The sequence below is a fragment of the Miniopterus natalensis genome, chromosome 9 (genome assembly GCF_054644295.1).
Source record: "Miniopterus natalensis isolate mMinNat1 chromosome 9, mMinNat1.hap1, whole genome shotgun sequence".
In the NCBI taxonomy this organism is placed as follows: domain Eukaryota; kingdom Metazoa; phylum Chordata; class Mammalia; order Chiroptera; family Miniopteridae; genus Miniopterus; species Miniopterus natalensis.
In genome coordinates, this window is record NC_142089.1 from 73,538,758 (window position 1) to 73,554,806 (window position 16,049).

The 16,049-nt window shown below is 48.8% G+C and overlaps 1 protein-coding gene across 1 annotated transcript in view; it reads right to left on the reverse strand.

Annotated features, from left to right (window-relative positions):
- BMP6 (bone morphogenetic protein 6) overlaps window positions 1-8,533 on the reverse strand; it is a 137,056-nt gene extending 128,523 nt beyond the window's left edge. Inside the window, exon 1 of the mRNA XM_087820654.1 lies at window positions 7,894-8,533. Within this exon, the coding sequence (XP_087676780.1) occupies window positions 7,894-8,533 (640 nt within the window). The remainder of the gene's footprint in view (window positions 1-7,893) is intronic.
- Between the last annotated feature and the right edge of the window lie 7,516 nt (window positions 8,534-16,049).

Sequence of the window (16,049 nt, forward strand, 5' to 3'; positions counted from 1 at the left end):
AGCATGCATCAAACAGGGCCCAAGCCAGGGAGAAATTTAATCGCTCATATCGCTGCCTGAGGGATTGTCTAGGTACTATGGTGACAGACACCTCACTGAAAGTATGTGGAAGAAAAAAGATTTTTAAGCTCCTAGGAGAAGGGGGGGGGGGAGAGAGAGAGAGAGAAAGAGATTGATTTATTTCTAATAGATTTGGTGTCAACACAGAGAAATAAGCACAACACACGGCGCACATATTCAATCAAAATTACTTATACACCAATGTGGCAAAACACCAGAAACAAAATAATATCCAAAAGAGGCATTTTATTTCTTTTCCCCCCAAGCTCTGCGTATTTTACGATTTTTATTGATTTGTTTTTCCGGTTAAAGGTAAAGAGGATTTGGGGGCAGTGAAACCACTTTGCATACTATAATGATGGATACATGTCATTACACATTTGTCCAAACCCATAGAATGTCCCAGCCCAGAGCGAACTGTAACATAAACTATGGACTTTGGGTGATGATGACACATTGAGTAGGTTCATCAGCTGTAACAAATGTACCACTCAGAGTGGGGATGTTGCCAGGGAGGGAGGCTCTTCATTTATGGGAAACGGCTGTACCTTCCACTCGATTTTTGTTGTCGACCTAAAACTGGTCTAGTAAATTTTTACAAAAAAGCACAGCTTCTCTGCTGTTAACTTATTCTGATACGGGTGTTCAGATAAAATCATATGGGTGTTCAGATAAAATCTGGAGAAAACAAAGTCAAGTAGAACTTTTAGTGCTTCATTTTATAGTGTACAAAGCTCTGTTTTAAAAATATTTAAATGTAATTCGTCGATTTTAAAAAAGGGAGGGACAATAACTGGTCTCGGAGATCAGGCCAGGCCAATTATAAAACTCTCCCGGCCTCATCAGCGCCTAAAGTAGCTCACACCAATGATACGGTTAGTGCAGGCTCTGCTGATACACAGATGGGAATTTCTTGCCAGCCCATGTTCATGCACAGGAAACCAACAAGTCTGTAAACACAGGAACAACAATCAACAAACGCAGATGGTTAAGGCTGGAAGTCACATTCTGGACAAGGTGAAAAGGGTAAGTGGCAGAAGAGTCAAAATAAGGATGGCGGCGGATATCAGAGGTCAGCGTGGAGGGGGCGCAGGGGCCTGCGGCGAGGGCACTGTGCGCTCCCTGCTGTGCAGCGACTGCACTCCCCCCCTCCCCCCAGGGCTCTCCCATGATGAGAAAACAATCTGAACATAAAATCAGCACTGCGGAGCCGGGATGTTTCGGGCCGAGGACAATCCCAATCTATCCAGCAGGATCAGTAATCAAGGGCGTATGCCCGTGAGCCTGAAAGTCAGGAAGGCTCTCCCACTCAGAACCAGAACCTCATTCTGCAAAAACGTTTGAAGGGGAGTCTCCGAGCCAGTCATCTGGGACTGGGTTAGAGATAACAAGACTGTGGGGACCTATCAAGGAATTACCTGATGTAATTTAGATATCATCTCTATTATGGACCCAGCCTCTTTAATAATAGCCGTGGGAAGGGCAGGAAGAGAATCGGTGCCTGCGGACATCAGAGGAACAATGCCACTCAGAGCAACGTGGTTTTCAACTCACTTTCAGAGCAGAAAACAATTCTTTGGGGTCAACAGTCCTTCCACATACCAAACAAGGGGATATTTATAGATATGCCTAGCTTTTTCTTTTCTAAAAGCAGAGTTCTGGGAGAGAATGCTATCCACGAATAGAAACAGATTTGGTCATCCCCAGTTTTTGCCCAAGGCTGCGCTCTTGCATGCTTTTGTCATTTTTCCTCAATTATCTGCTCAGGCTGGACCAACACCCCTGTGGCCCTACTCCCTGGATGTTAGGATCTCTCTGCGGTTCTGATGGTTGTCCCTCGGCCTTAAGATGTAACAGCAGCGAAGAGGAAATGATCCTGAATAAACATTAACATTTAACTGCAAACATAGAGATTAGGTGATATGCAAGAACCTTTAAAGTTCTAAATTCTATGATCTATGAGTAATGCAAATTTACCAATAATTTCAAACTTTCTATCAATGACAAAAAGCCCAACATAACAATGGGTTGTCTGTAGCTGGGCAGGTTTCCCCGGAAAAAGTGTTATGGAAAGTAGCTGTGATCCTAGCCAGCTCTAGAGTCTAACTTAATCCATAAAGGTGCTAAATGCTATATATTTACCGGGGGGGGGGGGGGGGGGGGGGAGTGTAGAGGACAATAATTTCAAAACACTAACCAAACAAAAAATTCCCATCAACTTCAGTGAATTACAATGTCATTTGTTTCTAATGCTTGCGGTAAAAGATTAGCATTTATAACTCTGAGGTTCTGAGAATTTCTGGCATTCAGCCTGGTTCTTCAGTAACTCTAATTTTTACTAACACAGGAATGGTTTTCTGCTCTTTGACACAACTGTCACTAGTCCCATATATTCCTGGTGAGACTGGGGCCATTTTCTGGCTCACCAGTTTCCAGAGGGCAAGTGTTGGGAAAGAGATGGGAGCCGGGGTGTTGAAAGAGAGGTGAGGGGGTGATGAGAGGAAAGGCGCGTGTGACTAAAAGCAATTTCGCTGTCATAATGAGCACAGAGAAAGAAGGACAGCAGAATGCACTGGCTCTTCGTGGGGGGACACGAAAGAAGAGAAGGCCGCAGCTATGCCACATACCAGCCCCCGGTGACCCAGCTGGTGGCTGGGTTGAGCAGTGGCCTCAGGGAGGGTGGGACAAAAAGGTTAATGTGTCCTGAGGGTGGGACAGAAAGGTTAATGTGTAATAGCTGTTTCCATGCATGGGGACCCTGCAAACTAGTCATGTCTTTTAGGGAGTTTCTATACTGATCTCTACTCCTTTTACTCAGATTCTTATGGAAGCTTCTAATCAGGAACACAATTATCTGATTAAAATATTGTCTACTTTCCTTCCCACTGCTGGAAGCACCAAAGGTGATGTCACTAAAATTCCGACAAGAGGAAGGGGGGGGCAGAATAAGACTAAAAATTAAAATATTAAGAAAAAAATGTAACGGCTTTATATTAAGGGAAAATTAAGCATTACACAGACTACTTTATTTTTAAATACAGGATGGGAAGCAGAGAGTGGATGATTAATTTGTGAACAGGTTACAGAAAGCTGGTTAATTATCTAAGAACCAAGAAATTTTACGCTCTTCATTTTCCTTTTCTAACTCAGCTTTTAAACAGATGGGGGGGGAGGCAAAGATAACAGGGCCACTCTCTTTGAGAGTTTGCTATACTGCCTTTGATATTCAGTGTTCACCCCCCTACCCACTCCCCCTCATATTTAATGAAATATTAATTTGAAACCCAACATTTAAAGTAGCTAAACTTTGAACACACACTAATGAAACATAATTATTACATGCTGAATACAGTGCTGAACCTCAGGGTTTTTTCTCACTTGCACACTTAGTTACACCACTGAGAATGAGGAACTGAGCATGATTCAGCAAATTTAAAAAGGATTTATACCCATTCTTAGAAGGACAACCAGAGGAAACACCATCTGAGGCCTAAACAATGATATCTGCTTGCCCTTTGATCTGAGGTTAAGAACACTTTGTACAACTTTTTTGTTGAAATACCACTGAATTTCACATTGACTATTTTAAATCTCTTTGGGAGAAAATCTATTGCTTCTCTAAACTCTTTTTGCTGTGAGTAGCTTGCAGGCATGGATTCATTTGCTGCTAACAAAAATCTTCCTTCATAAGTACAGGCAGCTTAAATGAAAAATAGTACCAATGATCCTGTGTTTATGAGAAAAAGACAGCACAGTGTATCTGGTTACACATACAAGTAGGGAGTATTCCCATTTTTCTTCTAATTTATGTTTCCCAAGAGTAATTTTGTCAGAAGATTGCCAGTATTTTTAGAATAAGTTTCTTATTACTTGTGCTAATACATACGGATTCCTTTTTCTGAGCATAATTTCAGTTTTTTATTTCAACTTATCCTAGCATCTGGAGATCAACACCTCAAATAAATAAGTGAAGTCTGAAATGCAGAGATTTAAAGAAACCTTTGCACTGGTATCGAATGTAATGCATATTACAAGTTACTATAGACATGGGGAACTAATACAAGAGGTTTATTAGTAAAGCATTCTGATATACATCAGATGCCATGAAACCTCCATATCCCAAATGTCTTGACTTACTTGCAGGTATACCATTTCTAAACGATCCCCAGATTAGCGAAATGTGAATTTTAAGTGGGAAATATGTCTACGTTTCCATTAATTCAATTTTTATTAAGCACCTCTTATGTGCTCAGCATTATGTTAGGGACTTAGGTTACGATAGTAGATAAGCCTGGTTGCCTTTTGAGGCTGATATCCTAGAGAGGTGACAAACAAATGAGTAAGCAAGTTTAAAAAGAAAAAAAATATACTCCTTGTGATAAGTGCAGCCAAGGAAATAAACAGGGTGCTGTGATGGTAAAGAAGAGGGTGGGGGGGGGCGGGGGGTGGTTAGAGAAGGCTTCACTCAGGAGGTGAATTTTTTAAGCTAAGACCTGAAGGATATTTCGGGATACTTCTCCAAGGTCACCAAGTTGGCAGGCTTGCTCATAAGGCTGCCAAGACATTTTTAGCATTAGAAAACAAGTAGAAAACGGCATCTGTGGCCCTGATGAATGCAGGTTCATGAGTGCACCAGCTTCCCGGGGCACTCTGCACACCAGCCAGGTGGCACTGGGGAGGTTACACACCCCCAGCCTATTTGGCCGGAGTGGGTTTTGAACAGTCAGCATAAACAACAGTGAGCTGGCCCAAGGACCAGCACTCGGGATATGCAAGAGAAATTTATCCTGTTGATTCATACTTCCTGACAGCCACTCTAGCTGACAAGGATCAGGGTTTTTAAGGGTGTTTCATGAGTAAACTACTCCTCAGCCCCAAGGGAAAATGATGTTTACCACTAAGTAACACTTTCCCTTACGCTTTCAGTTTATAACTTATCTAATTCAGTGGGTAGAAGAGTCCTTTGAAACACGGAACTGTGACATGGATCTTTCTGTAGGTTCCTTCATAGATGAGTCATGTAATGCAGCTAACATGCCACTGACACCGATTAGGAAATCTGTGGAGTCCTCCCAGCACTCTTCTTCGGCGGAGAATCCACATTGGGAAGCAATTACTTTCTGCAAATGAACCGTCCTTCTGCTCAGAGCCATCTTTAGCCTCTCATTATGAAATCCCCCTTTCCTACTGCTAAATGGATTAAGATGAAATAGAATTGCTTGGCTGCCAGGCGGCGTGGCTTTGGGACTTGAATCCCACTTATCTGGAAAAGGTTTTCTCCTCTAAGTACCCAGGTGTAGTCCAGGTCTGGACCTACAGACTAGTAGTTAAAACTTGGAGTCTGGGTTTGATAGGAGGGGCTGGGGGCAGAGTTCCCTACCCAGGAATCTCTTTCAGTTCCATACCAGTGAGAGAGAGAGAGAGAGAGAGAGAGAGAGAGTGTGTGTGTGTGTGAAATTAACACTAGTATTGTTGAATTCTCTCAGACTTTTAAATTTTTCAGTGGTATTTTTGGGGGATCTTTAACAATTCCTTTATGAAAAATGAAAGTATCCCTAGGGAGATACTATGTTAAGCCATCACTTGAGCAGGATTAGTTGGCACCCAACTTCAAGCAGTGTGACTCAGAAGCAATGTGTACCTGTAGACCAGGAAAGGTCAGAAAAGCAAGGGAGGAGGAGAATTTGGAGGTCATTAAACACAGCAAATGTCACCGTACTTTACAAACTTGCCTCAGGCCAACTCTCACAATTTCAAATACCATCTAAAGCAGCGGTTCCCAAACATTGGAATCAGCTGGGGATCTTTAAAAATGCCGATACCTGGCTGCCACCACACACATTCAGATTTAATTGATACGGGTACCACCTGGGCTTCTGGATTTTTTTAAAAAGCCCCCAACTGGTTCAAATGTGTGTTTGGGAGCCTTTAACATAAGGAAGCATTGCTCTTAATCACTTACTGGGATGATTTATTGATTACCTTCATTCGTCAGAAATCTATGCTAGTGCTTGTTGACCATGGTAGCACATTAGAAAAGCCTAAGGCACATAAAAAAAAACAAAAAAAAGACACCAGAGACCACCCTCAAAGACTCTGACTTCATTGCTCCAAGGAGAAGCCCCAGCATCCCTTAGGTCTGTAAGTGTCCTCAGGTGATGCTAATGGGCAGCCAACGTTGACAATCATGGTCCAAGCCCAGGAACTGTTTTCCTGGAGACTACAACATGCTTCTCTGCTGCTCCTTTGTCCAGGTTGAGACTAACCCCAAGTAGCAATAAAACATTTCTCCAAAGGCTGTCAGGGAAACTTGGCAGAGGAGGGCCGTCAGGGAGAGGGCAAGTGATGGGATTTACTAAGCCAGAGGAAGCAGAGATGTTAGAATAAGCAACAGCGCTTGTCTTCTGCACCCCCCCTCCCCAAACCTGATTGACTGGCAAGAGAATTTCCTTAGAATGCTTCCTGCAAGTCGCTCAACCTTGGATTCGGTTCCAATAAATTGTGAAAATTCTTGTCCAGTCAGAACCCCTGGCACTGCAAGTAGCAAGGCTGGCAGGCCTGGAGCCTGCACTCCCTGTGAGATTCTGTTTCATGAATTTCCCAGGAGGATTTCTGCACCACCGGGATAAGCCGATGGTCCGGCTTCACATCCCCCCTCACCCCCATTCCTCCTTTCTCCCCGCTAACCCAACAGTTAAGAGTCACCCCACAGATAACACCTGTGAACAGCTCGCCAAAATATCTTACGTGATAGTCATTCAAGTAAATAGTGTCCTTAAACGAGGGACGCAGGTCTTTGGCGCGGCTTGGGGACGTGCGTGCTTCTTTGGCAAGTGACTGCCAACCCACCGTGGGCCTGGGCAGGGCCACGCGGGCGCGCACCTCCCGGGGCGCTGCGCCCCCGTTTCTCCCGGAGCAGAGCGCGTCCCCACCATCCGTTTGTGGACACTAAGCTGGGTCCCCTTATGAATGAGGGGAAGCAGAGATTGGAGGCACTGATTTGGGAGGATCGGGGGGGCTTTACACGGTCCTCATCTACAGAGGAACAAACCCGGGGCGCGGGGGGGGGGGAGCTATGTAACTCGGTCCGGGTTTGCGGCAGAACGTTTTAGACGTGGCCGAGCCCGATTTAGACGCCCTTAAATTTCCATTCTGTTGCCTGGCAACCGGCTCAGACCAGCTCCGCGCCCAACCCCGGCCCCTAACCCGCACCCTTTCTCTGCCCGTGGACCAGAAGTTCGGCCGCTGGGGCCCTGGCCGGGGCTGTGAGAAAGGTTACCGGGCTGGTCGCCCCAGCGGGGCCGGGGATGCTGCCCGGCCGGCGGGGACCCGCGCGCCCGCCGCCCCCGGTTCCGTGGACGCCCCTTAACACAGTCACGTCGGGTTTCCCAGGTTCTCAGCTGCCGTCGGATTCCCTAAAAGCCCGGGTGGGAAGGCTGGCGCTCAGCACGTGAAGGGTGCGAAAGAAAACAGCGGGGGAAAGGGTGGCCGAGAGCCTTCCCCTGCCCAGCTGGCTACACTCGGGCCAGGCTTTTCCGCCACAGTCTCGTTAACTTGGCCCGAAGCCGGGCGCTCTTGGGGGAAGCGCGCAACGCGCTCCGGGCGCCCGCGAAGATGCGCCGCCCGGAGCAGCCGCCCGCGGCCGCGGAACGCGGGGGACCGCGGAACACGGGGGACCGCCCGCGGCCGGCAGGTGGTGGGGCGCAGCCCGCCTGCCCTCGCGTCCCCGCCTCGCCAGCGCGCGCGCGCCAAGGGCTCCACCACCCTCTCGCCCTGCGCCGCCCCAGGGACACCGCAAAGGGGGGATTATCGTGCGGCCCCCGGAATCCTTACCCAGGTTCACAAAGCTCATGACCATGTCCGCGTCGTTGAGGAAGGCGCTGTCCTGCGCGCTGGTCAGTGGGGACGTGCCGCCGCCGCCAGGTCCCGGGGCCAGGAGGCTCTTGCGGCTGGCGGGGTGCGCAGCCCCGGGGGCCGGCTGCCTGGGCTGGGACGCGCCGGCTGCCCTCCGGGGCCCCGGCGGCCGCCTCTCCCCGTCCGACGGCCAGTCCTCGTCGTTGTCGTTAGACAGGGCGTTGTACAGATCCAGCATGAACAGGGGCGCGGACTTCAGCCGTCCAGGAGGGGGCTCCCCGCGAGGCTGCTGCTGCGGGGGCGCAAGGGGCTGCGCCTGCTGGAGGCCGTGCAAGGGCCGGGGCCGGTGAGGGAGCCCCAGCACCGAGAGGATCTCCTTCTGCATCTCCCGCTTCTCGTGCGTCTTGAGCCGGCGGTAGAGGAAGCCCGAGGAGGAGGAGGGGGAGGAGGGCGGCGGCGGCTCCGCGCGGCCCGGGCTCCCGCCGTCCCCCAGCAGCGCCCCCCCGCCGGCGGCGGAGGCGGCCAGCAGGGGCGGCCGCAGCGGCGGGGGCCCGCAGCAGCCGCACAGCAGCCCCCACCACCAGCACAGCCACTGCGCCCTCCGCCCCAGCCCCGGCATCCCCGCCGGGCCGGGCTGGCCCCGTGGGCCCCGCGAGGCGTGGAGCGGCGGAGCGAGGCCGGAGCGCGGCCGCGGTGGCCCTTGGCGCGAACAGCCCCCGCCACCTCTCGGCGGGCTCTCTTCCCCCTTCCTGGCCCTCAGTCTTTATCTCTCATGGTCCACTGGGGCGCCCCCAATTGCCCAGGACGCAGGGGAGGTGAAGGGGGCGATCCCCGGGAGAACCACACTCCGCGCAGGTCTCTAGAAGCGCAAGGTCCGGGCCAGGTGCGCCCGAGTCCGGGCCCCGCTGCAGCCGGCGCCCTTGACCCCGCGCAGGTCGCCGCGGGGTCGCTCCCGGGCCTCGCCGCCCGCGCACGTGCGCTGCCCGGCGCCCCCGGGGGCGGCTGCGTGGGACGGCTCAGCAGCTGGCGGCGACGCCAGGCAGCATCCCCGCGCACGCCTCTCCCTGGCTCGCACGGCCGCCGGGAAGTTTACGCCGCCGTAGGACGCAGGCGGTGGCGACGAGGAGTCCGGGGGATGCCAGTCTCCGCCGCAGAGCTCAACTCCCTTCTCGCGCACAAACTCCTCGCCCCTCCGCCCTCGGGCGCAGTCGCTCCCCTTCAGAATCTCCCCGCGCCTCTCTACCGCCCGAGCGGAGGCGGCGAGGGTCCTCCTTTCCGTTCGGGGCGCTCCCGGCTGCCCTGCACAGCCGGCTCGCGGAAGGCACGGGAGCGAAGGAGGCCGGGGCCCCGCGCGGCGGCCGGGCGTCGGCGCCGGGATTCGCAGTCTCCCGCGTCTCGGCGCCGCGCTCTCCGCGGCAGCCAACGAGCGCTTTCTGGAGCGCCTGGAGCGCAGGTACCGCTCTCCAGCCCCCGGGACTCCCCGCCCCCCCGGGAAACCGACAGGCGCGCGGCCAATGGCGAGGCCCGGCTCCCCTGTATTTAAATAGGCCCGCCCCTTCTTTCACCCGCCCTCTCCCGGGGGCGTCGCCCGGGCGGCGCGTCGGTCTCGAGTCCACGGGCGGCTCTCGGAGGGACCCCGGGAGCCGCGAGGGAGCGGAGGCTAAGAAGTCATCGCTCCCGAGAAAGCTCTGATCAACACCCCAGTGCGGGTCACAGCGAGCGCCTCCGCTGATGCTTTAACCGAATAAAAGCAAAATCAGCTGTTAAATCAATGCCGTCCGGGTTGGGGAGGAACAGAAAAGCGATCGTTTTCCCATCCCTTCGCTCCGCGGACTGATGGATAGCAGGGGCGGTTAGCGGACACGTGGCTTTCAAAGGCAGCTGCGGCGAGTTGGGACACACCCTCCCAGAAGCTGCTTACAAACTGTCCTCGGAGAGGGCCTAGTGTACGCCAGACCCAGCCAAATATTTTTACTTATCTCTTCACTTGGGCTTCTTAAGCTAGCACCCAAAAGAGGGTGTAATCAGATAATATAATTAAAAAGCCACCCACGACCTTCTTGAAAATGTTTCAATGCTTCTCCAGTTTGTCTGTTAACATTGCATTTTAATATGTTGAAATACAATAGATGCAAGAGAAATAAAACTTGAGGTCAGATGGTAAAGCTAATTCCAGTAAGAGTAGGGACTTGGCATGTTCCCACTCAGGTAGCTGTGAGCATTGGACAAGCTCAATCATGTAAAACGCACGTTCCACTTTCACGGCAGGCACACTTCTCCATCAAAGACACTGGGCTGCCCCGCCCAGGGTGGCTCAGCTGTTGAGCATCAATCTAGGATCCAGGAGATGGGGGTTCGATTCCCGGTCAGGGCACACGCCAGGGTTGCGGGCTAGGCAGTCGATCAATGACTCTCTCTCATCATTGATATTTCTATCTCTCTCCCCCGCTCCTTTCCTCTCTCTGAAATCAATAAAGATATGTTTAAAAAAAAAAAAAAAAAAAGACACTGGGCCTCTACCAAACCACAGTACCTTCACCTGCCTTTCAGGATATAAGTTTATTTGCCCTTATACGATCCAAGAATGCTCAGTAATCTGTGGATCCTGGGCAAATTCACTTAAAACATTAGAATCTTTTACCTGGTGAAACGTGTGGATTAAAAAACAAAAGCTGCAGTTTGCTGAACCTGGCAGCCTTAGTTCAATAGTCCAAGGCATTTCAGAGCCAGACTATGGGAGTCATGCACTTAATGAGATCATAGGTTTCTGCTGATCCAGAGCTTATAAGCATTTTTATCTTATTTCAAAGAATCCTTTTTGCATGGGTAAGAGTCTTTACCTCCCGCCATCCATTGGATCACCCTTTCCCCTTCTGTCTTGGCCCAAACACAGTGGTGATTTAGGACAGTCTTTAATTCTACAGATGACCCATAGCCATTGATCCCAGGTAAGACAATTTCAGCAACGCTGGAAGTCAGTCTTTATCTTCAGGGATTCTTTTCATCTGAAAAGAGAAGACATCACTACTTGGTCTGGGATGCCAGGACTCTTAGAACTCAAGAGCCTACATCACATCTCTCTCTGTATGGGACTTACTATGCGTATAAAATTATTGCAGTGCATAAAGTCACAGCAGCCAAGATTTCTGATTAGAAGGTCTGAAAACTCTAAGTACATGCAGGCTTCCTGCCAAGGTCCTCTTTTCTCAAGCTTAGTCACACACACACACATTTCTGCCATTTTCTTAGATACTTGATAAGAGGTAAGTGGTCCTATATGACATAGGTCTAAAGTTGCACTGAGTGATTTATTATCAATTAATCACCTGAGCAGCAACCCTGATTCAGGTCTGCTGTGGACTCCTCATCGCCACAAAGATGGTCTCTCCGTTCCTGTATAATGCTAGAAGGGGGGGGGGGGGGATCCTGATCATGAACATAAGAGCACACAACTCTGTGAAGAGCCAGAAAAAAAATATGTGAAGTGAATTATGACAATGATCATAGGACAGTGACATTCAACTGAAGGCCCCAAAAGAGGGTGTTCTCTTCTCATGTCCCACCCCTCCCAGCATGTGCACATGATTGTCAGAAAACACTCAGAAATGCCCTTAGTTCCATTAGGTGCAAAGGGGATAAAGAGATTTGGTTCTCAAATTTTAATACCTTCAAAATTGGGGCCGCAGCTTTTCCAAGCCAATTGGAACTCCAGGTAGATAAGGAACCCCTAACCACCACCTCACACACACCCTGCTTCTGTGACCCATTCCCATCAAGCCACCCACACTGCCCAGAAGTCTTAGGACAGGGGGCCGGACAAAATCCAGGCATGATTCAGGAGGGGTGGCGTGAAGGGAGAGAACAGGGCTGGCTTTGGAGTCAGCTGGAAAGTGAGAACCAAACTAGAGAAAAATCAGAGGTAACTTCGCCCTCTGCAGGACGCCAAAATATTGCCGCCCCTTCCCCTGTGTGCTGGACAAGCTTCACTAAGTTCCCTGTCCGGGTCTCCACAACATCTGGGTGGAAAGGGGAGGAATTCAGTCGAGAAGCCGGATGTGGGAGCCAGTCCATATCAGACATCTGGTTGCTTGGCTGACATTTCATGCAGATGGCCGTCAGTTTTCTGGAAATAGGTCGCCTGTCTCACTCCTGCCCCCTTAATGAAGGCGTTAAGAACCCTCTCCATAAAGCACAGGTTTGTCCCATGCCTTTGGTGATATGGGGATAGGGTGAGAATCCTGTACCCAAGCGTTTGTTGGTGCACAGGGTAATTTACACAACAAATTCTTTAAAGCAGCCGTTTTCCTGGTTCCTTTTATATTATGACGGTTTCTAGTATATGTTTATAACATACATGATCAAATAATTTGTTTTTAAAGGATGCTGTTTATTAGTTTGATATATCAAATATTCTATACTTTCCTTTGAATTATATTATTAGCAATAAACTGCAATTGAAGTCTTTGATTTTATGCTAAAACATACCTTGGCCCCTTTCAACAGACTTTCTTGAAGATGTAAGTAGCTGCTTTTAGAATTAATTTAACTATAAGTGTTATAGCTATGCTGCTCTTGAGTCCCAAAGACTTGAATCCTTGGGAAACTCCACTTAAAATGACTATATTTTTATCTTTAATATTAATGTAAGGAGTTGGGTATTTCTGAATATTAATTTCTAAATATAATAATTTGCTCAAGTTTTTAAAATATCAATTTGGAGTGGAGTGAAAAGGAAATGTGTTAAGCAAATGTTTGTAGAGTATGAGAAATGAACATTTGAGAGCTAAGTAAATATTGCTTCTGAAAGCTACACCTGTAAGGCAGCCTTCAAAATACGTGTCTCATCCAAAGCCTGTGGTAACATGTACATTCACTCACACTTTCCTTTCACTGTCAGCCATTCAAAAATGCTGGGCATTCACACTTCAAAATATCACTCAAGCCGTCATATTTTCCTACTCGTGAAGGACATCTGGTGGCAAAGTGAAAACCTCTAACATAAACCTGTTTCCAGAGGGTTTCCACACTAGAACCACAGAGCGAATCTGTTCCTGGGTGTGCTTCGGTCTTTTCACACAAGCTCAGATCTTTATCATCCCAGGATTTAGGCTGTCTACATACTCTTAAATGGAGTCTTTAGAAACATCCAGAATGATTCATTTTTAAAACTTTCACTGGATAATTGACATGTGAGACTAAGTCTTAAATTTTTTATTTTACTGAGCAAAACAATGCTTGACACGTATCCACGACTAGCTCTACTATCCATGAAGAGCTTTTTCCAATAAGTCACTGGGCCCTTAGCTACACCGGGTAGTGCCTGAAGCTTCATAGCCTGTGTTGGCCTCTGATCATCACTCAGTTCTGTGGTCCCCTTTGTACCCCATGTCCTGGACATGTCGCTTGTGTGTCAACTCGGAGGTTCCATGAAAATATGACATGACCGTGCTGCCAACCCTTAACTAGCAGCGTTATAAGCAGCAGGGCTAGCGAGGCGGGGCAAACCTCACTGACTGGATAAACTCAGGTTAAAATGAAAGTTAAGGCCATCTTTGAAAGAGAAAGTCTGAGATTTTATCAAAAGAAAGGCAAATATTTGAATGCCTACTATGTACCAGGCAGTGTTCTACGTTTTGGGATACCAAAGAGTCAGAAATCCATCCCCTCATAGACTCCAGAAAGAGGATATTGACAATAGAATATCTAAGAAAATATGTGATGATAGGCAGAATATTGCCCTCATGTTTTTTGCCCAAGTGTTACACACCTGTGAATATGTTACATTACATAGCAAAAGGGACTTTGCAGCTGGCATTAAGCTTGCTAAACAGGTGACCCTGACATAGGAAGGCTATCCTGCATTATCCGAGTGGGCCCATTGTCATCACAAGGGTCCTTGAAAGCAGAAGACGAAGGCAGATGAGAAGAGGTAGGCTGTGAGGGACTCAACTGGCCTTTACTGACTTTGAAGGTGAAGGGGCCACCAGCCAGGGAATGTAGGTGGTCTTTAGAAGCTGAGAGCAAACCTCAGTGGACACCCAGAAATAAGCCAGTGACTGCAGTCTTAATTCTGAATTGTCAACAACCTGAGTGAGTCTGGAAACGGATTCTTGCTCAGAGACTCTAGATAAGAGACTCCCCGGGCAGCTGACACCTTGATTTCAGGCTGGGGGCACCCAGAGCAGAGAAAGCAGCCAAGCCTCCCGGACTTCCGATCCACAGAACTGGGAGATAATAAGCTTGTGTTGTTTAAGACACTACATGTGCGGTATTTTGTTTTGCAACAACAGGAAACTAATACGTATATAGTGTGGTGATAAGTGCTGAGGAGAAATCCAACAAGGAAGGGGGGTAGGGAACTGTGGGCGGTCAGGAAAGCCTCAGGGGAAGGCAGCACTTGCCTGCAGACCTGACAGGTTAACGAGCAGTGGCCACGAGGCTATGGGGGAAAGAGCTTTCTAGATGGGGGAAACAGTTAGTGCAAAGGCTCTGAGGCGGCGACATGCCTGGTGAGCTGGAAGAATAAGGCCAGTGAGACTACAGCAGGGGAAATGAGAGGGACTCACAGCAGGAGATTGCATCAGAAGGCCAAAGCGGGTGGAAATTGGGGGCGAAGGTGGCATGGGCCCTGGGTGTGTCTGTAAAGACCTCAGCTTTTAAAGAGCATCAGATGGCACAACAATGTGGATGAAACTCACAAACATAATGTTGTGAAAAAGAGGCCAGACACGAAAGAATACAAATTGTAACTTCATTTATATAAAATTCAAAACCAGACTAATCTAGAAGTCAGGTTAGTGGTTACCTTTGTAGAAGAGTCTAGTAGCAGTCAGGATTGAATAAGACCAAGGGAGGTTTTCCAAGGGTTGGCCTCTTTTATTACCTGGGTAGTGTTTATATAAAAGTGGTCAATTTTAATGATTCGTGGAGTGAGACACATATAATTTGTACACTTTTCTGCATGTATGTTACAATGCAATAAAGCTTTTGATTAAAGCCCTGCCAGTGTGGCTAAGCAGTTGAGCATGGACCTATGATCCAGGAGGTTGAGGTTCCCGGCCAGGGCACATGCCTGGGTTGCAGGCTCGAGCCCCAGTCGGGGGCGTGCAGGAGGCAGCCGATCAATGACTCTCTCATCATTGATTTTTCTGTCTCAACCTCTCCCTTCCTCTCTCTGAAATCAATAAAAATATATTTAAAAATTTTTTTTGATTAAAAAACAATGAAGTAAATGACTACCACCACCACCACCAACAAAAAGCGTAAGATAGAAGGATCATTGGGAGGACTTGAATTTTAACAGAATCTCCCGGGTCGCTGTGTTGGGAACAGACTACCTTGCCAGGGCAGAATCAAGGAGACCAGCTAAGGAACGCTCGTTAACGTTTAGGCAGCACATGATGATGGCTCATGGGGGCCTCAGACGGAAGCAGGGAGAGAGAAAAGGGGTTGGATTCTGGACATTTTGGAGGCAGACTCCAATGCCAAGAGAAAGCACTATCTGCACAAGGCATGCTAACAGCTCCCCCCACACACACCATGTATAAGGTCAGCAAAGTATGGTTTTCCCATTGCATAAGGCCCAGGTAGTGCCAATTCGCTGTGACTGAGTAAAACAGTGTTCATCCCTAGTGACTGTGGGTTAGTACACTGACAAGGGGTAGCCCCAGGGGCTTTAGCCAACCCATAATCCCCACCAGCACCCATCTGCTCCAAGTTAACAGGGTGCTTGCTCTCCTAGAACAGCTTCAAGACAAGCCACCCAACAGCCTTGCGAGGAGGTTCCCTGTAATAATATAATGGCTTCATCTCTGAACATAAAACCTCTTCCAAGATAGGAAGTTTGGCCATTAAGGATTAAATTTATTTATTTTTTTTAAATATATCTTTATTGATTTCAGAGAGAGGAAAGGAGAAGGAGAGAGAGAGAGACAGAAACATCAATGATGAGAGAGTCATTGATCGAGCCCACAACCCGGGCATGTTCCCTGACCGGGAATCAAACCCCGATCGCCTGCATCCTAGGTCGACTCTCAACCGCTGAGCCACGCCCGGCCAGGCAGGATTAAATTAATTTTAAAAGGACTCCTATAAATGTGGTATCCTGGATGGAATATTGGAGCAGAGAAAAGGGA